The following is a 24,134-nucleotide window of genomic DNA, read 5'->3' on the forward strand; positions in this document are numbered from 1 at the left end:
AAGGACCCCGCGATCCCAAAAGGGGGGGGGGGGGAATGGGATGGGAAGGGGGGGGAGGGGGGGGAGGCACCATCTGGCCGGGATTAAGGGGGGGGAGGGGCGGGATCAGGCGGGATTTGCCCCCCCCCCTTCCCCCCCCCGAGGGCGATGTGGGTCAGGAGGGGGAGGGGAGGGGGTGGCTGAGGGGGTAATTAACGGGGTAATTAAGGGAGGGGTGATTAATGAGGGGTAATTAATTTTGGGGAGGGGGTAAATTTTGGAGAGGGGTTTATGGGAGGAATTCCAGGGGGAGGGTTTATGGTGGGGGGGGTAATTAAAGGTTAATTAAGCGGGGGGTTAATTAATTTGGGGGGGGTTCATTAAGGGTTTAATTAATGGGGAGTTAATTTGGGGTGGCTATGGGGGGGTAATTCCAGGGGGGGCAGATTGGGGTGTTTGTTAATTAAAGTGGGGTTAATTAGAGGGGTTAATTGGGTGTTGTTAATTAATTGGGGGGAGGGGAGTGTTTATTAGGGGCTGTTAATTACTGGGGTCGCTATTAGGGGTTATTAATTGAGGGGGCTGTTAATTACAGGGGTCTCTATTAGAGGTTGTTATAGGGGGGAGTTAATTGGGGTGTCTATTAGTGGTCATTAATTAGGACAGGTAATTAGAGGGGCCAATATTAGGGGCTATTAATTGTACATTAATTTGGGGGAGTGTCTATTAGCAGCCATTAATCAGAGGCTGTTAATTAGAAGGATGCCTATTAGAGGCCTCTATTAATGACTATTAATTGGGGAGGCTGTTAATTGGGGTTTCTATTAGCAGGCATTAATTAGGAGCTATTAATTAGACAGGTCTCTATTAGGGCTTATTAACTGAGGGAGTATTAATTAGGGGGGGGCTTCTATTAGTGCCTGCTAATGAGAGGCTGTTAATTGGAGAAATCTGTATTAGGGATTATTAATTAGGGGGCTATTGGGGATCTCTATTAGCAGTAATTAATTAGGGGCTGGTAATTAGAGGGACCTCTATTTAGAATTATTTATTGGGGGCTGTTAATTGGGAGGTGCTTATTAAGAACTATTAATTGGGGGGGTCTATTGGAATATCTTAATGAGAGTATTAATGGGGGCGTTAATTAGGAGCTGTTAATTAGGGGTCATTAATAGGGCTCTGTTAATTGGGGGTGCACTGGGGATGCTATAGGGGAGCATTAATTAGTGGCCGTTTAAATTGGGTCATTCATTGGGGGCTCCTAATTAGGGGCTTCATTAGGGAGAGGGAATTCGGGGTGTCAATTGGGGGGGGGTCTTAATTAGAAGGGGTTCACTAAGGAGGACGATTCGGGGTGTTAATTGGGGGGGTGTTAATTAGGGGAGTTCCTTAGGGAGGGGAGTTTTGGGGAGCGTTAATTGCGTCTCTGTTAATGGGGAGCGTTAATTGGGGGGGGGGTTAATTGGGCCCTGGCCCTTGTGGGAGATTTGGGGTAAATTGGGCCGGTTTTGGTGTTTTTCCCCTCCCCAATGACGTCATCACCGTGGCCCCGCCCCCTGGCCTGAATGGGGGTCCCCCCTGCCAAGGAGGGGGAGGGGACCCCAGGTCTGGGCACGGGGCCCTGGCAGGGCTGCCCTAATGAGCTCATCAGGCTCATTAAGCACCCCCTGCCCCCCCCCGTGGCCTAATTACCACCCCCGGCAGGACCCAGGGCCCCTTGGCTGCCCCTGGGGGGGGGCAGGAGGCAAAAAAGCACCAAAACCCACCAAAATCACCAAAAACACCCCCAAAAAAACACCTAAACCACCCAAAAAAGCACCAAAAACCAGTAAAATCATTTTAAAAACCCAAAAAAACCACCAAAATCATCCAAAAAGCACCAAAAAACAGTAAAATCATAAAAAAAACCCCAAAAAACCCACCTAAACCACCCAAAAAAGTATCAAAATCACCAAAATCATCCAAAAACATCCAAAAAAACCACCTAAACCACCCAAAAAAGTACCAAACCCCACCAAAATCATAAAAAAAACACCCCAAAAAACCACCAAGATCATCCAAAAAAGCACCAAAAAACACCAAAATCATCAAAAAATACCCCAAAAAACCACCTAAACCACCCAAAAAGCACCAAAACCCAGCAAAATCATAAAAAAACCTAAAAAAAACCCAAAATCATCCAAAAAAGCACCAAAAACCACCAAAATCATCAAAAAACACCCCAAAAAACACCTAAACCACCCAAAAACCCACCAAAACCAGCCAAAAACCAGCAAAAAACCACCAAAACCCAGCAAAATCATCCAAAAAACACCCAAAAAACCCACCTAAACCACCCCAAAACCACCAAAACCAGCAAAAAACATGAAAAAAACCACCAAACCCCAGCAAAAATTAGCAAAAAACCACCAAAAACCACCCAAAAAAACCATTGAAAAGACCCAAAAAACACCAAAACTCGCCCAAAAACCGCAAAAACCCCCAAGAAACCATCAGAAAACACCAAAAATCACCAAAAGCCACCAAAAAGCACCAAAATCCACCAAAACAGCACCAAAACCTGCTAAAAATTCCTAAAACCCACCAAAATCCACAAAAATAACACCAAAAACCGCTAAAAATGCTGAAAAACCACCAAAAACCACCTAAATCCACTAAAAAGACCCCAAAAGCCACCAAAAAACACCAAAACTTGCCCAAAAACCCCAAAAACCACCAAGAAACCACCAGAAAACACCAAAACAACACCAAAACCTGCTAAAAACACCAAAACCCCCCAAAATCCACAAAAACAACACCAAAAACAGCTAAAAACTCCTTAAAAACTCCAAAAAACACCTAAAAAGACCCCAAAACTCAAAAAACTTGCCAAAAAAACCCCAAAATCACCAAAAATCCCCCAGAAAACACCAAAAAAGCCCCAAATCCCCCCCAAATCGGGCATTTTTTCAAAAATCTGGAGGTTTGAAAATAAAGGGAGCCCCTCCCCCACCCCGATTGTTCCCAAAAATTGCCAAAATCACCCCAAAATGAGGGGGGGAGGGGTGAACACAGCGGCGGGCAGCTGGGGCAGGGACTGGGGTGATTCAAGATGGCGGCGGAGCAAGATGGCTGCCGGGGGGGGAGGGGAGAAGGTGGTGGAAGGGATAGGGAGGAGGAGGAGGAGCCAAGATGGCCGACAAGATGGCCACCAGGGATTAAAAATGGCCACCAAGATGGCGGCTGGGTTCTTCTATGGGCACTGGGATCCAAGATGGCCGCCAGGAGTTGGTAGGGGCAGGGGGATTAAAGATGGCCACCGAGGGTCAAAGATGGCCACTGAGGGAGCAAAGATGGCCACTGAGGGAGCAAAGATGGCCACCAAGATGGCCGGCAGGGATTAAAGATGGCTGTCAAGATGGCCACCAGGGTTTAAAGATGGCCACCAAGATGGTCACCAGGGTTTAAAGATGGCCACCAAGATGGCCACCAGGGGCTAAAGATGGGTGCCAAGATGGCCACCAGGGATTAAAAATGGCTGCCAAGATGGCCATTGAGGGATTAAAGATGGCCACCAAGATGGCGGCTGGGTTCTTCTATGGGCACCAGGATCCAAGATGGCCGCCGGGTGTTGGTAGGGACAGGGGGATTCAAGATGGCCACCGAGGGTCAAAGATGGCCACTGAGGGATTCAAGATGGCCACCAAAATGGCCACCAGGGATTAAAGATGGCCGTCAAGATGGTCACCAGGGTTTAAAGATGGCCACCAAGATGGCCGGCAGGGTTTAAAAATGGCCGCCAAGATGGCGGCTGGGTTCTTCTATGGGCACCGGGATCCAAGATGGCCGCTGGGTGTTGGTAGGGGCAGGGGGATTCAAGATGGCCACCAAGGGTCAAAGATGGCCACTGAGGGAGCAAAGATGGCCAACAGGATGGCCGGCAGGGATTAAAGATGTCCGTCAAGATGGCCACCAGGGGTTAAAGATGGCCACCAAGATGGCCACCAGGGGTTAAAGATGGCCACCAAGATGGCCACCAGGGGTTAAAGATGGCCACCAAGATGGCCGCCAGGGTTTAAAAATGGCCGCCAAGATGGCGGCTGGGTTCTTCTATGGGCACCGGGATCCAAGATGGCCGCCGGGTGTTGGTAGGGGCAGGGGGATTCAAGATGGCCACCGAGGGTCAAAGATGGCCACTGAGGGAGCAAAGAGGGCCACCAAGATGGCCACTGAGGGATTAAAGATGGCCACCAAGATGGCCACTGAGGGATTGAAGATGGCTGCCAAAATGGCCACCAAGGGATTAAAGATGGCTGCCAAAATGGCCACCGAAGGATTAAAGATGGAGACCAAGATGGCACCAGGGTTTAAAGATGGCCACCAAGACGGCCACTGAGTGATTAAAGATGTCCACCAGGATGGCCGGCAGGGTTTAAAGATGTCCACCAAGATGGCCGGCAGGTCTTAAAGATGGCCACCAAAATGGCCGGCAGGTATTAAAGATGGCCACCAAGATGGCCACCAGGGTTTAAAGATGGCCTCCAAGATGGTTGCTAGGGATGAAAGATGGCTGCCAAGATGGCCACCGAGGGATTAAAGATGGCCACCAACGATCAAAGATGGACACCGAGGGATCAAAGATGGCCACCAAGATGGCCACCAGGGTTTAAAGATGGCCACCAAGATGGTCGCCAGCTCCTCCTGTGGGCAGCAGAATCCAAGATGGCCGCCCAGTCACCATGGTAACAGCACCATCGAAGATGGCCGCCAGGCCCAGTCACCGCTACCAATGGGGAGCCAAGATGGCCGCCAGTGGCCGCCATATTTGGCTGTGGGCGGGGCCATCTTGGCCCTGTCAGCCAATGGCTCTGCGAGAATCTTGGCAGCCATCTTGGACCTCATTTGCATAATGACGGCCATCTTGGCCAGCTCAACCAATGGCAGCCTTGCCCTTTCACCGTGTTGGCGGCCATCTTGGACCTCATTTGCATAACGACGGCCATCTTGGCCAGCCCAGCCAATGGCAACCTTGCTATACCAGCTCTTTGTCGGCCATCTTGGACTTCATTTGCATAATGACGGCCATCTTGGCCAGCTCAACCAATGGCAGCCTTGCCCTTCCACCATGCTGGCGGCCATCTTGCCCTCGACCAACCTCCATCTGCTGCCGCCATCTTGCTCCTGACTTACCCAACCAACGTCAGCCATCTTGGTGTGCTGGCAGCCATCTTGATCCCACCAGAACCAACGGCAGCCATTTTTACCCCAATCAACACCGCCGTGTCCTTTACAGCGGCGGCCATCTTGCTCCCGCCAACCCAACCAGCGTCAGCCATCTTGGCTGCCCTCCTGGCGGCCATCTTGAGCTCAACCAAACCGCAGCCACCCTGCCATGCAGCGCGGTGGCCATCTTGGTTACCATCCCTACACCCAGTGGCGGCCATCTTGACCCCACACCCTGCTCAGCACCAACCCCACTGTGGCAGCCATCTTGCTCGTTATCCCCACAACCCACAGCGGCCATCTTGGCCCACGGCCCGGCAGCCATCTTGGCCTCCCCTCATATCAACAAACCACCTACAAAACCCCCCAAAAAACCACCGTAAACCCCCCCAAATTTCCCAAAAAACTCACCCTAGCGAGCCCTGAACCGGCTCAACCCCGCCAAGGCGGCGATTTTTGGGGACAAAACACGGACATTCGGCACACGAGGGAGGAGGGAGGGGACGAGCCAGGGCCCTACTGCACCGTTTAATAGATTTATCATATAAAAAATATCTATGTACATTTATTATTCTTAGATTAGGAGCATCCCGACGGGGGCGGGGAGGGGGATTAGACCCGAGCGGGGGGCGGTGGCGGCGTGGGGGGAGGAACCGGGGGGCTACGGGGAGGTCCAGGGGGGGTCAGTCGCGGTTGATCCGGAGGCGGAAGGCGACGCGGCCGGCGAATTTGTCGCGCTCGTCGTCGGTGCGGAGCCCGGCGGCGTTGAGCCGACATTCCACGTGGTGGTCCACGTTGGCCGTGGCGTTGTAGAACTGGACGGCCACCACCGGCTGCGTGTAGTTCACCTGCGGGGGGGACGAAAAAATGGGGGGGGAAAGGTGTGGATGGGGCGGGAAAAATTCCCGGTGTTTTAGGGATTTGGGGTTTTGGTTGGAGGGGGGGGGGAATATCCTCATTGCCAAGGACTGGGGTGAGCCCCGAAACTCGCGTTTCCCCATGATTCAGGTGTCCAGGGGATCCCAAAAATCTCTGTTTCCAGGGATTTGGGGGTGTGGGGAGTCCCAAATGCTCCTCCCGAAGAGGGATCCAGGTGGCCAAGGGGACGAAGTCTCCGTTGCCAGGGATCCAGGAGCTCCCAAATCCCCCCAAAAAGGGATCCGGGGGTGTCCAGGGGGGTTCAATCCCCACTTTCTGGGAGACTGAGGAGTCCTGGGGCTGCCCACACCTTCCCCCAGGGGGATCCTAAACTTCCAGGAAAAACCCCCCCATGACCCCTCGGGGGTGTCCCAAACCTCCAGGAAACCCCCCCAAATTCCCTCCGGGAGATCCCAAACCTCCAGGAAAAAACCCCAAAACCCCTCGGGGAGATCCCAAATCTCCAGGAAACTCCCCCAAAACCCCTCCGGGAGATCCCAAACCACCAGGAAACACCTCCAAAACCCCTCAAGGTGATCCCAAATCTCCAGGAAACCCCCCCAAAACCCCTCCGGGAGATCCCAAATCTTCAGGAAACCCCCCCAAAACCCCTCGGGACAATCCCAAACCTCCAGGAACCCCCCCAAAACCCCTTGGGGGTGTCCCAAACTTCCAGGAAACCCCCCCAAAACCCCACAGGGGGATCCCAGGTATCCATGAACCCCCTCCCACCGGGATTTTGGGACCCCTCCCAACCACCCCCGAGGGATCCAAGGTTTTGGGGTCCCCCCTCGCCGGGGCTCTCGGGGTTCCGGGCTCACGTGGACTCGTTTTCCGTAGTACGGGAAGTACATGAGGTCGATGGAGCCGTTGGGGGGGAAGAGCTGCATGGGGCCCAGCAGGGCCGCGTCCTCCTCACGCTGTGGGGCAGGGGGGGACACATGGGGGTCCCCAAGTGTCCCCTGGGGGTGGGGGGACCACCCTAACCCTCTCAGTGTCCCCCCAATATCCCCAACCCTCCCAAAACCCCTCGGGACAATCCCAAACTTCCAGGAAAAAATCGCCCCAAAACCCCTCGGGGAGATCCCAAATCTCCAGGAAACCCCCCCAAACCCCTGGGGGTGTCCCAAACCTCCAGGAAACCCCCCCAAAATCCCTTGGGATGTCCCAAATCTCCAGGAACCCCCCCCCAAAACCCCTCGGGGAGATCCCAAATCTCCAGGAAACCCCCCCAAAACCCCTCGGGGAGATCCCAAACCTTCACGAAACCCCCCCAAAACCCCTCGGGGAGATCCCAAATCTCCAGGAAAACCCCCCAAAACCTCCCCTCTTAAATATCAACCCCAACCCCTCTGAAATTCTCCCCAAAAGATCTTTGGGGGCCCTAAAAATCCCTAAAAAACCTCCCTGACCCCCTCCCCAAATATTCCCAGGACCTCCCCAAATCCTCTCAGGATCATCCCCCCCCCTAAAATCTCCCCTCGAATGTTCCCCCCCCCATCGCCCCGTATTAAATCCCCCCCCCAAAAGACCCCGATGCCCCCTGAGACCCCCAAAATCATCCCTGAATACCCCCCTGACCCCCCCAAAATACCCCCAGGACCACACCCCCCCCAAATATTCCCAACCCCCCCCCCCCAAAATACCCCCCAAGGACGCCCCCCCCCCTTTAAATCCCCTCCCCCAAAGGCCTCCCCACCCCCCCCCGGGACCCCCGAAATTCCCCTAGACCCCCATAAATTCCCAAATCGCCCCCAAAATCCGCCCAAATCCTCCTCAACCCCCCCAAAATTCCCCCAAATCACCCCAGTACCCCTCAAAACCTCCCCAATTCCCCCCCCAGCCCCTGAGTGCCCCCCAAACCCCCCCCCCCCCCAAAAAAAAGGTCCCTCGGTCTCCCCCAGGCCCCCCCAGCGCCCCCCAGTATCCCCAGTGTCCCCCTGGTGTCCCCAAATCCCCCCCCAAGGACCCACATTTGTGCCCCCCAGTGTCCCCCAGTTTGTCCCAGTGCCCTCCCAGTTCCCCCTTGATATCCCCAAACCCCTCCCGGGACCCCCATATTCCCGCCCCAGTTTGTCCCAGTTTGTCCCAGTTTGTCCCAGTTTGTCCCAGTGCCCCCCCAGTTTGTCCCAGTTTGTCCCAGTGCCCCCCAGTTTGACCCAGTGTCCCCCAGTTTGACCCAGTGCCTCCCCAGTGGCCCTTTGATGTCCCTAAACCCCTCCGGGGACCCCCCCATATTCCCCCCCCAGTGCCCCCCAGTTTGTCCCAGTGTCCCCCAGTTTGACCCAGTGCCCCCCCAGTGCCCCCCAGTTTGTCCCAGTGCCCCCCCAGTGCCCCTTTGATGTCTCCAAACCCCGCCGGGGACCCCCCATATCCCCCCCAGTGTCCCCCAGTTTGTCCCAGTGTGCCCCCAGTGCCCCCCCCAGTGTCCCCCAGTTTGTCCCAGTGCGCCCCCAGTGCCCCCCAGTTTGTCCCAGTGCCCCCCCAGTGCCCTTACGGTGGTGGCCGAGTGTCCCTGGGCCCCGTGGGCAGCAAGAGAGAGACGGTCAGAGGGACACGGGGACATTGGGGACATTGGGGACACTGGGGACACTGGGGGACATCGGGGGGACCTTGGGGACATTGGGGGACATTGGGGACATTGGGGACATTGGGGGGACATTGGGGACATTGGGGACACTGGGGACACTGGGGGACATCGGGGGGACATTGGGGACATCGGGGGGACATTGGGGACATTGGGTGGCACCAGGACAGGGACACTGGGAACACCGGGGACACCACGGGGACATTTGGGACAGGGACATGGGGATGTTGGGGACACTGGGAACACTGGGGACATTGGGGACACGGGACAGGGACACTGGGTGGCAGCAGGACAGGGACACTGGGGACACTGGGGACAGCACTGGGGACACTGGGACAGGGACATGGGGACATTGGGGACACTGGGGACAGCGGTGGCATTGGGGACATCAGGGGGACATTGGGGACACAGGACAGGGACACTGGGGACACTGGGGACAGCACTGGGGACATGGGGACGTTGGGGACACTGGGGACAGTGGTGACATTGGGGACATCAGGGGGACATTGGGGACATTGGGGACACTGGGGACATCGTGGTGACATTGGGGACATCAGGGGGACATTGGGGACACTGGGGACACTGGGTGGCAGCAGGACAGGGACACTGGGGGACACGGGGGACACCACGGGGACATTGGGGACATCAGGGGACATTGGGGACAGCAGTGACATTGGGGACAAGGGACAGGGACATTGGGGACATTGTGGGAACATCGGGGGACATTGGGGACACTGGGTGGCAGCAGGACAGGGACACTGGGGACATTGGGGACATTGGGGACATTGGGGACACAGGACAGGGACACTGGGTGGCAGCAGGACAGGGACACCATGGGGACATGGGGGACATTGGGGACACTGGGGACAGCGGTGGCATTGGGGACATCAGGGGGACATTGGGGACACGGGACGGGGACACTGGGTGGCAGCAGGACAGGGACACCATGGGGACATGGGGGACATTGGGGACAGCGCTGGGGACATGGGACAGGGACACGGGGACGTTGGGGACACTGGGGACAGCGGTGGCATTGGGGACATCAGGGGGACATTGGGGACACAGGACAGGGACACTGGGGACACTGGGGACAGCACTGGGGACACGGGGACGTTGGGGACACTGGGGACAGTGGGGACATTGGGGACATCAGGGGGACATTGGGGACATTGGGGGGACATTGGGGACACGGGACGGGGACACTGGGTGGCAGCAGGACAGGGACACTGGGGACACTGGGGACACTGGGGACATCGTGGGGACATTGGGGACATTGGGGACATTGGGGACACCATGGGGACATTGGGGACATCGTGGGGACACTGGGGACAGCCAGCAGGATTTGGGGACGAATCCCCCCGATTTTGGGGACACCCAGCGAGGTTTTTGGGGGGGTGAAAATCGGGGATTTTGGGACACCTGGAAGCGTTTTCGGGCTGAGCGGAATCGACTTCGGGGCACCCGGAAGGATTTTGGGGTGAAATGATGGGGTTTTGGGGGCATTTACCGGGATTTTTGGGGTGAAAAGAGCGCATTTTGGGATTCCTAGAGGGGTTTTGGGGTGAATCTTCCCGGTTTCGGGATTCCTAGAGGGGTTTTGGGGTGAACCATCCCGATTTCGGGATTCCTAGAGGGGTTTTGGGGTGAATCTTCCCGATTTTGGGATTCCTAGAGGGGTTTTGGGGTGACTCTTCCCGATTTCGGGATTCCTAGAGGGGTTTTGGGGTGAATCTTCCCGATTTTGGGATTCCTAGAGGGGTTTTGGGGTGAATCTTCCCGATTTCGGGATTCCTAGAGGGGTTTTGGGGTGAATCTTCCCGATTTCGGGATTCCTAGAGGAGTTTTGGGGTGAATCTTCCCGATTTCGGGATTCCTAGAGGAGTTTTGGGGTGAAACAAGTGGATTTTAGGATCCTTTAGTGGGATTTTGGGGCGAAACAAGGCTATATTGGAATTCCTAGAGGGATTTTGGGGTGAAAAGAGCAGATTTTGGGATTCCTAAAGGAATTTTGGGATGAAACTAGTGGATTTTGGGACTCCTAGAAGGATTTTGGGGTGAAACAAGTGGAGTTTGGGATGCTCCAGATGGATTTTGGGGTGAAACAAGTGGATTTTTGGATTCTTAAGAGGGATTTTGGGGTAAAATAATTGGATTTTGGGATTCCTAGAGGAATTTTGGGGTGAAATAAGTGGAGTTTGGGACTTAGAAGGATTTGGGAGGGGATTTACCCAATTCTAGGAGCTCCAAAGAACTTTTGGGGTGAAATCAGAGGATTTTGGGGATTCCTAAAGGGATTTTGGGATGAATCTAGCCGATTTTGGGATTCCTGGAGGGATTTTGGGGTGAAAGGACGGGATTTTGGGATGCTCCAGAGGGACCCCCCACCTCCCTTACCAGGTCACCCTTGGTCCGGGGCCGCTGGGCAGAGACAAGAGACAGTGAGGGGACATTGGGGACATCATTGGGGACATTGGGGGGACATTGGGGACATTGGGGGACATTGGGGACATCATTGGGGACATTGGGGGGACATTGGGGGACATTGGGGACATCATTGGGGACATTGGGGGGACATCATTGGGGACATTGGGGGACATTGGGGACATCATTGGGGACATCATTGGGGACATTGGGGACATCATTGGGGACATCATTGGGGACATCATTGGGGACATTGGGGACATCATTGGGGACATTGGGGGACATTGGGGACATCATTTGGGACATCATTGGGGACATTGGGGGGACATTGGGGACATCATTGGGGACATCATTGGGGACATCATTGGGGACATCATTGGGGACATTGGGGGGACATTGGGGGACATTGGGGACATCATTGGGGACATTGAGGGGACATTGGGGGGACATTGGGGATATTGAGGGGACATTGAGGGGACATTGGGGACATCATTGGGGACATTGGGGGACATTGGGGGACATTGAGGGGACATTGGGGGGACATTGGGGGGATTGGGGACATTGGGGGACATTGGGGACATCATTGGGGACATTGAGGGGGACATTGGGATTGGGGACATTGGGGAGACATTGGGGGGACATTGGGGGGACATTGGGGACATCATTGGGGGACATTGGGGGGACATTGGGGACATTGGGGACATTGGGGGGACATTGGGGACATCATTGGGGACATTGGGGGACATTGGGAGGACATTGGGGGATTGGGGACATTGAGGGATTGGGGACATTGGGGGGATATTGGGGGGACACAGAGAGGGGACATGGGGGGCACAAAGAGGGGGACATTGGGGACGTCATTTGGGACATTGGGGGGACATTGAGGGGACATTGGGGGGACATTGGGGACATTGGGGGGACGTGGGGGGCACAGAGAGGGGACACTGAGGGGACATTGACATCATTTGGGACATTGAGGGGACATTGGGGGATTGGGGACATTGGGGGGACATTGGGGAACATTGGGGGACATTGAGGGGACATTGGGGACATCATTGGGGACATTGGGGGATTGGGGACATCATTGGGGGGACATTGGGGGACATTGGGGGACATTGGGGGGACATTGGGGACATCATTGGGGACACTGGGGGACACTGGGGGACACTGGGAGGGTGACACTGGGGGGGGTTGGTGACACTGGGTGACACTGGGGGACACTGGGGGTGACACTGGGGGACACTGGGGGTGACACTGGGGGACACTTGGTGACACCAGGGGGGTTGGTGACACTGGGGGTGACACTGGGAGGGTGACACCTGGGGGGGGTTGGTGACACTGGGGTGACACTGGGAGACACTGGGAGACACTGGGTGACACTGGGGGACACTGGGGAGGACACTGGGGAGGACACTGGGAGGGTGACACTGGGGGTGACACCGGGGGGGGTTGGTGACACTGGGGGGGTTGGTGACACTGGGGGGGTTGGTGACATTGGGGGTTGGGGGGTTGGTGACACCGGGGGGGGGGGGGTGGTGACACTGGGGGTGACACTGGGAGACACTGGGAGACACTGGGTGACACTGGGAGTGACACTGGGTGACACTGGGAGACACTGGGTGACACTGGGTGACACTGGGAGTGACACTGGGTGACACTGGGAGACACTGGGTGACACTGGGTGACACTGGGAGTGACACTGGGTGACACTGGGGGACACTGGGAGACACTGGGTGACACTGGGGGACACTGGGGAGGACACTGGGGAGGACACTGGGGGTGACACTGGGAGACACTGGGTGACACTGGGGGACACTGGGTGACACTGGGGGACACTGGGAGACACTGGGGGTGACACTGGGGGGGTGACACTGGGGGGGTTGGTGACACTGGGGGTGACACTGGGGGACACTGGGGGGGGTGACACCGGGGGGGGTGGTGACACTGGGGGTGACACTGGGGGACACTGGGTGACACTGGGGGACACTGGGAGACACTGGGGGTGACACTGGGGGGGTGACACTGGGGGGGTTGGTGACACTGGGGGACACTGGGGGACACTGGGGGGGGTGACACCGGGGGGGGTGGTGACACTGGGAGTGACACTGGGGGACACTGGGAGGGTGACACGGGGAGGGTGACACTGGGGGTGACACTGGGGGTGACACTGGGGGACACTGGGGGACACTGGGAGTGACACTGGGAGACACTGGGTGACACTGGGGGTGACACTGGGGGACACTGGGAGACACTGGGGGTGACACTGGGGGGGTGACACTGGGGGGGGTTGGTGACACCGGGGGGGATTGGTGACACTGGGGGTGACACTGGGGGGGGGTTGGTGACACCGGGGGGGGGTTGGTGACACTGGGGGGGGTTGGTGACATCGGGGGGGTTGGGGACACTGGGGGTGACACTGGGGGGGGTGACACCGGGGGGGATTGGTGACACTGGGGGGGGGGGTTGGTGACATCGGGGGTTGGGGGTTGGGGACACCGGGAGGGGACGGTGACGTCACCTTGGCGGCGCAGATGATGTTGATGCTCTTGTTCTTCCCCGGGAAGAAGTTGATGACCTGTGGGACCAGTACGGACCAGTATGAACCAGTATGAACCGGTATGGACCAGTACGGACCAGTATGAACCAGTATGAACCGGTATGGACCAGTATGGACCAGTATGAACCAGTATGAACCAGTACAGACCAATATGGACCAGTATGAACCAGTATGGACCAGTATACACCAGTATGGACCAGTATAAACCAGTACAAACCAGTACAGACCAATATGAACCAATATGAACCTGTACAGACCAATATGGTCCAGTATGAACCAGTATGGACCACTATACACCAGTATGGACCAGTATAAACCAGTATAAACCAGTGTGAACCAGTACAGACCAATATGGTCCAGTATGAACCAGTATACACCAGTATACACCAGTATACACCAGTACAAACCAGTATGAACCAGTACAGACCAATATGGTCCAGTGTGAACCAGTATGGACCAGTACACACCAGTATAAACCAGTATGGACTAGTATGGACCAGTACCAACCAGTACAGACCAGTAGGGACCAGTACAGATCAGTATTAGACCAGCATGAACCAGTGCAGACCAGTACTGACCAGTATGGACCAGTATGAATGGGAATGGACCAGTATACAACAGTATAAACCAGTATGGGCCAGTATGGACCAGTACAGACCAGTAGGGACTAGTAGGGACCAGTACAGATCAGTATTAGACCAGTATGAACCAGTACAGACCAGTACAGACCAGTACTGACAAGTATGGACCAGTATGAATGGGTACGGACCAGTACAGACCAGTATGAACCAGTACAGACCAGTACTGACCAGTATGGACCAGTATGAGTGGGTATGGACCAGTACAGACCAGTATGGACTGGTATGGACCAGTATGAACTAGTACAGACCAATATGAGCCAGTAAGGACCAGTACCGACCAGTATGGACCAGTACGGACCACTACAGACCAGTATGAGCCAGTATAGATCAGTATAGACCAGTATGAACCAGTATGAACCAGTATGAACCAGTATGAACCAGTATGAACTGCTACGGACCATTATGGACCAGTATGGACCAGTGCAGAGCATGGAGCTGCATTAAGCAGCAGCCTCCCAGTACTCCCAGTGCCTCCCAGTCCCTCCCAGTGCCTCCCAGTCCCTCCCAGTGCCTCCCAGTCCCATTCAACCCAACGATACAACACAATAACCGCCAACAGTCACACTCCCAGTGCCTCCCAGTGCTTCCCAGTGCCTCCCAGTCCAACACAACTCATGGCCAGGGACCACCAGACACCATCCCAGTCCCTCCCAGTGCCTCCCAGTCCATCCCAGTCCCATCAAACCCAACACTCCACCACCACAACTGCCCACAGCTGCTCTCCCAGTCCATCCCAGTCCCTCCCAGTCCATCCCAGTCCCTCCCAGCACCTCCCAGTCCATCCCAGTCCAACACAACTCACAGCCAAGCACCACCAGACACCATCCCAGTCCCTCCCAGTCCATCCCAGTCCCTCCCAGTGCCTCCCAGTCCATCCCAGTCCCATTCAACCCAACAATACAACACAATAACCGCCAACAGTCACACTCCCAGTCCCTCCCAGTCCATCCCAGTCCCTCCCAGTCCATCCCAGTCCAACACTACTCACGGCCAAGCACCCCCAGACACCATCCCAGTCCCTCCCAGTCCATCCCAGTCCCATTCAACCCAACGATACAACCCAATAACCGCCCACAGTCACACTCCCAGTCCATCCCAGTCCCTCCCAGTGCCTCCCAGTCCCTCCCAGTGCCTCCTAGTTCATCCCAGTCCCATTGAACACAACATTCCAACACAATAACTGACCACAGCTCCTCTCCCAGTGCATCCCAGTGCTTCCCAGTCCCTCCCAGTCCATCCCAGTCCCATTCAACCCAACGATACAACACAATAACTGCCAACAGTCACACTCCCAGTGCCTCCCAGTGTCTCCCAGTGCCTCCCAGTGCCTCCCAGTGCCTCCCAGTCCATCCCAGTGCCTCCCAGTTCAACACAACTCACGGCCAAGCACCACCAGACACCATCCCCGTCCCTCCCAGTCCCTCCCAGTCCATCCCAGTCCCATTCAACACAATGATACAACACAATAACCGCCCACAGCCGCTCTCCCAGTGCCTCCCAGTCCCTCCCAGTCCCTCCCAGTCCCTCCCAGTCCAACACAACTCACGGCCAAGCACCCCCAGACACCATCCCCGTCCCTCCCAGTCCCTCCCAGTCCATCCCAGTCCCATTCAACCCAACGATACAACACAATAGCCGCCCACAGTCACACTCCCAGTCCCTCCCAGTCCCTCCCAGTGCCTCCCAGTTCATCCCAGTCCCATTGAACACAACATTCCAACACAATAACTGACCACAGCTCCTCTCCCAGTGCATCCCAGTGCTTCCCAGTCCCTCCCAGTCCATCCCAGTCCCATTCAACCCAACAATATAACACAATAGCTGCCAACAGTCACACTCCCAGTGCCTCCCAGTGCCTCCCAGTGCCTCCCAGTCCATCCCAGTGCCTCCCAGTCCAACACAACTCACGGCCAAGCACCACCAGACACCATCCCCGTCCCTCCCAGTCCCTCCCAGTCCCTCCCAGTCCATCCCAGTCCAACACTACTCACGGCCAAGCACCCCCAGACACCATCCCAGTCCCTCCCAGTCCATCCCAGTCCCATTCAACCCAATGATACAACACAATAACCGCCCACAGTCACACTCCCAGTGCCTCCCAGTCCATCCCAGTGCCTCCCAGTCCCTCCCAGTGCCTCCCAGTTCATCCCAGTCCCATTGAACACAACATTCCAACACAATAACTGACCACAGCTCCTCTCTCAGTGCATCCCAGCGCCTCCCAGTCCCTCCCAGCCCATCCCAGTCCCATTCAACCCAACGATACAACACAATAACCGCCCACAGTCACACTCCCAGTCCATCCCAGCGCCTCCCAGTCCCACCCAGTCCATCCCAGTCCCTCCCAGTCCATCCCAGTCCAACACTACTCACGGCCAAGCACCCCCAGACACCATCCCCGTCCCTCCCAGTCCCTCCCAGTCCATCCCAGTCCCATTCAACCCAACGATACAACACAATAACCGCCCACAGTCACACTCCCAGTGCCTCCCAGCACCTCCCAGTCCCTCCCAGTCCATCCCAGTCCATCCCAGTCCCTCCCAGTCCATCCCAGTCCAACACTACTCACGACCAAGCACCCCCAGACACCATCCCAGTCCATCCCAGTCCCTCCCAGTCCATCCCAGTCCCATTCAACCCAACGATACAACACAATAACCACCCACAGTCACACTCCCAGTGCCTCCCAGTCCATCCCAGTCCATCCCAGTCCCATTCAACCCAACGATACAACACAATAACCGCCCACAGTCAAACTCCCAGTCCCTCCCACCGCCTCCCAGTCCATCCCAGTCCATCCCAGTCCCATTCAACTCAACGATACAACCCAATAACCGCCCACAGTCACACTCCCAGTCCCTCCCAGCGCCTCCCAGTCCCTCCCAGCACCTCCCAGTGGCCGCGGCTCACCCGGTTGACCTTGACGAGGACGCAGGGCTGGCCGGAGCCGTAGCCGTAGTCGCCGTGGGGGCCGAGGCCGGCGCAGGGCCCCAGCAGGGAGCGGTTGAAGCGACAGGCGCGCTTGGGGTAGTTGGGGACGCTGTCGTCCGGCTGCTCGTTGTAGCGGCCGGCCGGGCAGGCGGCGTTGCGGGCGGCCTGGACGCTGTCGTTGTACGCTGCGGCCACAGGGGAGCGCTCAGGGGCTGACCAGTGCTGCCCAGTATGGACTGGGAGCCACCCAGAGCATAGCCGGTGGTGGTTTGGTCCGTCCCAGTATGGGTTAGGGTCATCCCATTATGAGTTAGAGTCATCCCAATATCAGATGGGTCATCCCAGTATGAGTTAGGGTCATCCCAGTATGGGTTAGAGTCATCCCAGTATGGGTTAGGGTCATCCCAGTGCTGACCAGTATGGACTGGGAGCCACCCAGAGCATAGCCGGTAGTGGTTTGGTCCGTCCCAGTATGGGTTTGGTCCATCCCAGTATGGGTGACGGTCATCCCATTATGAGTTAGAGTCACCCAGTATGGGTTAGGGTCATCCCAGTATCAGATGGGTCATCCCAGTATGGGTTAGCGTCATCCCAGTATGGGTTTGGTCTATCCCAGTATGGGTTAGAGTCACCCAGTATGGGTTAGGGTCATCTCAGTATCAGATGGGTCATTCCAGTATGGGTTAGAGTCATCCCAGTATGGGTTTGGTCCATCCCAGTATGGGTTAGGGTCATCCCAGTATGGGTTTGGTCCATCCCAGTATGGGTTAGGGTCATCCCAGTATGGGTTTGGTCCATCCCAGTATGGGTTAGGGTCATCCCAGTATGGGATGGGTCATCCCAGTGCTACCCAGTATGGACTGGGAGCCACCCAGGGCCTGGCCGGTAGTGGTTTGGTCCATCCCAGTATGGATTTGGTCCATCCCAGTATGGGTTAGGGTCACCCAGTATGAGTTAGGGTCATCCCAGTATGGGATGGGTCATTCCAGTGCTGCCCAGTATGGACTGGGAGCCACCCAGAGCCTGCCTGGTAGTGGTTTGGTCCATCCCAGTATGGGTTAGGGTCATCCCAGTATGGGTTTGTTCCATCCCAGTATAGGTTAGAGTCATCCCAGTATGGGTTAGGGTCATCCCAGGCATCCCAGTGCTGACCAGTATGGACTGGGAGCCACCCAGAGCCTGCCCAGTAGTGGTTTGGTCCATCCCAGTATGGGTTTGTTGCATCCCAGTATGAGTTAGGGTCACCCAGTATGGGTTACAGTCATCCCAGTAGGAGTTAGGGTCATCCCAGTATGGGTTAGGGTCATCCCAGGCATCCCAGTGCTACCAAGTATGGACTGGGAGCCACCCAGAGCCCACCCAGGAGTGGTTTGGTCCATCCCAGTATGGGTTAGAGTCATCCCAGTATGGGTTAGGGTCATCCCAGTATGGGTTAGGGTCATCCCAGTGCTGCCCAGTATGGACTGGGAGCCACCCAGAGCCAATCCAGTAGTGGTTTGGTCCATCCCAGTATGGGTTTGTTCCATCCAGTATAAGTTAGGGTCACCCAGTATGGGTTAGGGTCATCCCAGTATGGGTTACAGTCATCCCAGTATGAGTTAGGGTCATCCCAGTATGGGTTAGGGTCATCCCAGTATGGGTTTGGTCCATCCCAGTATGGGTTTGGTCCATCCCAGTATGGGTTGGAGTCGTCCCAGTATGGGTTAGAGTCATCCCATTATGGGTTTAGTCCATCCCAGTATGAGTTAGGGTCATCCCAGTATGGGTCATGGTCATCCCAGTATGGGTTAAGGCCATCCCAGTATGGGTTAAGGCCATCCCAGTATGGCTCAGGGCCATCCCAGTATGGATTAGGGCCATCCCAGTATGGGTTAAGGCCATCCCAGTATGGGTCAGAGCCATCCCAGTAGGGGTCAGGGCCATCCCAGTATGGGTCAGGGCCATCCCAGTATGGGCCATGGTCATCCCAGTATGGATTAGGGCCATCCCAGTATGGGTTAAGGTCACCCCAGTATGGGTCAGGGCCATCCCAGTATGAGTTAGGGTCATCCCAGTATGGGTCATGGTCATCCCAGTATGGGTTAAGGCCATCCCAGTATGGGTTAAGGCCATCCCAGTATGGCTCAGGGCCATCCCAGTATGGATTAGGGCCATCCCAGTATGGGTTAAGGCCATCCCAGTATGGGTCAGAGCCATCCCAGTAGGGGTCAGGGCCATCCCAGTATGGGTCAGGGCCATCCCAGTATGGGCCATGGTCATCCCAGTATGGATTAGGGCCATCCCAGTATGGGTTAAGGTCACCCCAGTATGGGTCAGGGCCATCCCAGTATGAGTTCAGGTCATCCCAGTATGGGTTAAGGCCATCCCAGTATGAGTTCAGGTCATCCCAGTATGGGTTAAGGCCATCCCAGTATGGGTTAGGGTCATCCCAGTATGGGTCAGGGCCATCCCAGTATAGGGTAGGGTCCTCCCAGTATGGGGTTGGGCCATCCCAGGGCACCCCAGTGTCCCAGTGCCCAGCAGCCCCTCCCAGTCTCTCCCAGTCCCCTCCCAGTCCCCTTCCAGTCCCCTCCCAGTCCCCTCCCAACCCCTCCCAGTGCCTCCCAGTCCTCTCCCAGTCCCCTCCCAGCCCCTCCCAGTTCCACCCAGTCCCTCCCAGTCCCCTCCCAGTGCCTCCCAGTCCTCTCCCAGTCCCTCCCAGTCCCCTCCCAGTGCCTCCCAGCCCCTCCCAGCCCCTCCCAGTGCCCCCAGTGCACTCACGCTCCAGGAACTGGTGCAGGGCTCTCACGTACTGGTGCCAGGTCTGGCTCTGGCTCACGTTGAAGGTGACATCGAGACCCTCGGCGCAGGGACGGATCATCAGCCCTGGGGACAGCGGCGACATCAGGGGGCATCGGGGGGCATCGGGGTCACAGGGGGCATCGGGGGGCATCGGGGGGGCATCGGGGGGGGTATTGGGGTCACAGGGGGGCATTGGGGTCACTGGGACATTGGGGGACATTGGGGACATTGGGGGGCATTGGGGGGCATCAGGGTCACAGGGAGCATTGGGGGGCATTGGGGTCACAGGGGGGCATTGGGGTCACAGGGGGCATTGGGGGGCATTGGGGACATTGGGGGCATTGTGGACATTGGGGTCACTGGGACATTGGGGTCAGAGGGGGCATTGGGGGGACATTGAGGGCATTGGGGACATTGGGGTCACAAGGGGCATCGGGGGCATGGGAGGCATTGGGGGCATTGGGGGGACATCGGGGGGCATTGGGGGGACATCGGGGGGCATTGGGGTCACAGGGGGCATTGGGGACATCGGGGACATTGGGGACATTGGGGGCACTGGGGGAACAGGGGGCATGGGGGGCATGGGGGGCATTGGGGACATTGGGGACATCAGGGGCATTGGGGTCACAGGGGGCATCGGGGACATCAGGGGGACATCGGGGGGACATTGGGGACATTGGGGGGCATTGGGGGAGCATTGGGGGGACATTGGGGTCACAGGGGGCATTGGGGACATTGGGGACATTGGGGTCACGAGGGGCATGGGGGGCATGGGGGGCATGGGGGGCATGGGGGGCATTGGGGGACATCGAGGGGCATTGGGGTCACAGGGGGGCATTGGGGTCACAGGGGGCATTGGGGGACATTGGGGTCATCAGGGGGCATTGGGGACATTAGGGTCACTGGGACATTGGGGGCATGGGGGGCATTGGGGACATCAGGGGGGTATTGGGGACATTGGGGTCACAAGGGGCATCGGGGGCATCGGGGGCATTGGGGGGCATTGGGGTCACAGGGGGCATTGGGGGGCATTGGGGACATCAGGGGGCATTGGGGTCACTGGGACATTGGGGGCATGGGGGGCATTGGGGGGACATTGAGGGCATTGGGGACATTGGGGGGCATTGGGGGGGCATTGAGGGGACATTGGGGTCACAGGGGGCATTGGGGACATTGGGGTCACGAGGGGCATTGGGGGCATGGGGGGCATGGGGGGCATTGGGGGACATCGAGGGGCATTGGGGTCACAGGGGGGCATTGGGGGACATTGGGAACATCAGGGGGACATCGGGGGGACATTGGGGACATTGGGGACATCAGGGGGCATTGGGGACATTGGGGGCATTGGGGACATTGGGGTCACTGGGACATTGGGGGCATGGGGGGCATTGGGGACATCAGGGGGGTATTGGGGACATTGGGGTCACAAGGGGCATCGGGGGCATCGGGGGCATTGGGGGGCATTGGGGTCACAGGGGGCATTGGGGGGCATTGGGGACATTGGGGACATCGGGGGGGCATTGGGGACATTGGGGTCACAAGGAGCATCAGGGGCATGGGAGGCATTGGGGGCATTGGGGGGACATCGGGGGGCATTGGGGACATCAGGGGGACATTGGGGGAACATTGGGGGGACATTGGGGGCATCAGGGGCATTGGGGACTTTGGGGACTTTGGGGTCACAGGGGGACATCGGGGGGCATCGGGGGCATTGGGGTCACCAGGAGGAGGTGGCATTGGGGGGTGGATCATCAGCCCTGGGGACATCGGAGACATCAGGGGACACCAAGGGACATTGGGGACATCGGGGGCTTCGGGGTCACAGGGAGCATCGGGGGCATCAGGGGGACATCGGGGGGACATTGGGGTCACAGGGGGCATTGGGGACATCGGGGTCACCAGGAGGAGGTGGCATTGGGGGGGTGACACTGGGGGTGACACGGGGGGGAATCACCAGCCCTGGGGACATCAGGGGGCACCAGGAGACGTTGGGGACATTGGGGTCACAGGGGGCATCGAGGGTCACAGGGGGCATTGGGGACATTTGGGGTCACAGGGGGCATTGGGGTCACAGGGGGCATTGGGGACATTGGGGTCACAGGGGGCATCGAGGGTCACAGGGGGCATTGGGGACATTTGGGGTCACAGGGGGCATTGGGGTCACAGGGGACATTGGGGACATTTGGGGACATCAGGGGAAGGTGGCATTGGGGGGTGACACTGGGGGTGACACGGGGGGGATCACCAGCCCTGGGGACATCAGGGGACATCGGGGGAGGTGGCATTGGGGTCACAGGGGGCATTGGGGTCACAGGGGGCATTGGGGACATTTGGGGACATCAGGAGGAGGTGGCATTGTGGAGGGGGCACTGGGGGGGATCACCATCCCTGGGGACATCAGGGGGCACCAGGGGACATCGGGGGAGGTGGCATTGGGGTCACAGGGGGCATTGGGGACATTTGGGGACATCAGGGGAAGGTGGCATTGGGGGGTGACACTGGGGGTGACACGGGGGGGGATCACCAGCCCTGGGGACATCAGGGGACATCGGGGTCACAGGGGGGTGACATTGAGGGGGTGACATTGAGGGGACACGGGGGGGTCGCATCGGGGTCACGGGGGGAGGGGGTCACATGGAGTGGGGGGAGGACACTGGGGGACACACGGGGGGGTCGCAGTGACCCCAAACCTTCACCGCCCCCACCCCAAATCCTCCCCCAGGAGCCTCATTCCAGGACCCCCATCCAGGACCCCCATCCAGGACCCCCATCCGGGACCCCCATCCAGGACCCCCATCCAGGACCCCCATCCAGGACCCTCCCCCTCATTCCAGGACCCCCATCCAGGACTCCCATCCAGGACCCTCCCCCTCATTCCAGGACCCCCATCCGGGACCCCCATCCAGGACCCTCCCCCTCATTCCAGGACCCCCATCCGGGACCCCCATCCAGGACCCTCCCCCCCCGCCGTGCCAGCCCCCCCGGGGGGTCCCAGTGATCCCAAACTTTCACTGCCCCCACCCCAAATCCCCTCCCCCCCAGGTCCCTCATTCCAGGACCCCCATCCAGGACCCCCCCCTCTCATTCCAGGACTCCCCTCCTCCTTCCAGGACCCCCATCCAGGACCCCCCCCTCATTCCAGGTCCCTCATTCCAGGACCCCCATCCTGGACCCCCATCCAGGACCCCCCCCTCTCATTCCAGGACCCCTATCCAGGACCCCTCCTCTCATTCCAGGACCCCCCCTCTCATTCCAGGACCCCCATCCGGGACCCCCTCCCCCTCATTCCAGGTCCCTCATTCCAGGACTCCCATCTGGGACCCCCATCCAGGACCCCCCCTCTCATTCCAGGACTCCCCGCCTCATTCCAGGACCCCCATCCAGGACCCCCCCCACTCATTCCAGGACCCCCCCCCTCATTCCAGGACCCCTCCTCTCCTTCCAGGACCCCCATTCAGGACCCCTCCCTCATTCCAGGTCCCTCATTCCAGGACCCCCATCGGGGACCCCCATCCAGGACCCCCCCTCTCATTCCAGGACCCCCCTTCTCGTTCCAGGACCCCCATCCAGGACCCCCCCCCTCATTCCAGCCCCCCCGGGGGGTCTCACCGGGGGTCAGCAGCCGGTCCTGGTACTTGGGCACGTGGGGGTCGACGCTCTGCAGCATCACCCACATGGTGAGGGCGAAGAGCCCGGCCAGGAACCCGTAAAACACCAGGTAGAACAGCAGGATCAGCCCTGGGGAGGGGGAAATTTGGGGGGGTCAGGACCCCCAAAGTTGAACCCCCCAGGGGGAAAAACCCCCCCGGGGTCAGCGACCCAAAAATCGCCCCCAAAATGGGTGAAACGGCCCCAAAATAGGGAAGGAATCTGAAAATAAATCAGGTTGGAAGAGCAGGATCAGCCCTGAGGGGGGGAAATTCGGGGGGGTCAGGACCCCCAAAATTGAACCCCCCAGGGGGAAAAACCCCCCCGGGGTCATCAACCCAAAAATCCCCCCCAAAATGGGTGAAACGGCCCCAAAATAGGGAAGGAATCTGAAAATAAATCAGGTTGGAAGAGCAGGATCAGCCCTGGGAGGGGGAAATTTGGGGGGGTCAGGACCCCCAAAGTTGAA

General features: G+C 57.8%; 1 protein-coding gene across 2 annotated transcripts; it reads right to left on the minus strand.

Moving 5' to 3' along the window:
• Positions 1-5,860: 5,860 nt before the first annotated feature.
• On the minus strand, positions 5,861-23,750 carry ATP1B2 (ATPase Na+/K+ transporting subunit beta 2). 2 transcript variants are annotated; one of them, XM_068998679.1, is made up of 6 exons: positions 23,627-23,750; positions 19,997-20,101; positions 17,225-17,421; positions 13,626-13,682; positions 6,921-7,019; positions 5,861-6,029 (listed from the first exon to the last, which is right to left on the minus strand). In XM_068998679.1, the coding sequence occupies exons 1-6, from the start codon at positions 23,691-23,693 to the stop codon at positions 5,865-5,867; spliced, it is 690 nt and encodes a 229-aa protein (XP_068854780.1). In that variant the 5' UTR covers positions 23,694-23,750; the 3' UTR covers positions 5,861-5,864. The 2 variants fall into 2 exon arrangements, with proteins under 2 accessions (XP_068854780.1, XP_068854779.1); XM_068998678.1 differs by having other exon boundaries at positions 17,216-17,421.
• Positions 23,751-24,134: the final 384 nt, after the last annotated feature.

Source organism: Aphelocoma coerulescens, unplaced genomic scaffold (genome assembly GCF_041296385.1).
Source record: "Aphelocoma coerulescens isolate FSJ_1873_10779 unplaced genomic scaffold, UR_Acoe_1.0 HiC_scaffold_143, whole genome shotgun sequence".
NCBI classification, from domain to species: domain Eukaryota; kingdom Metazoa; phylum Chordata; class Aves; order Passeriformes; family Corvidae; genus Aphelocoma; species Aphelocoma coerulescens.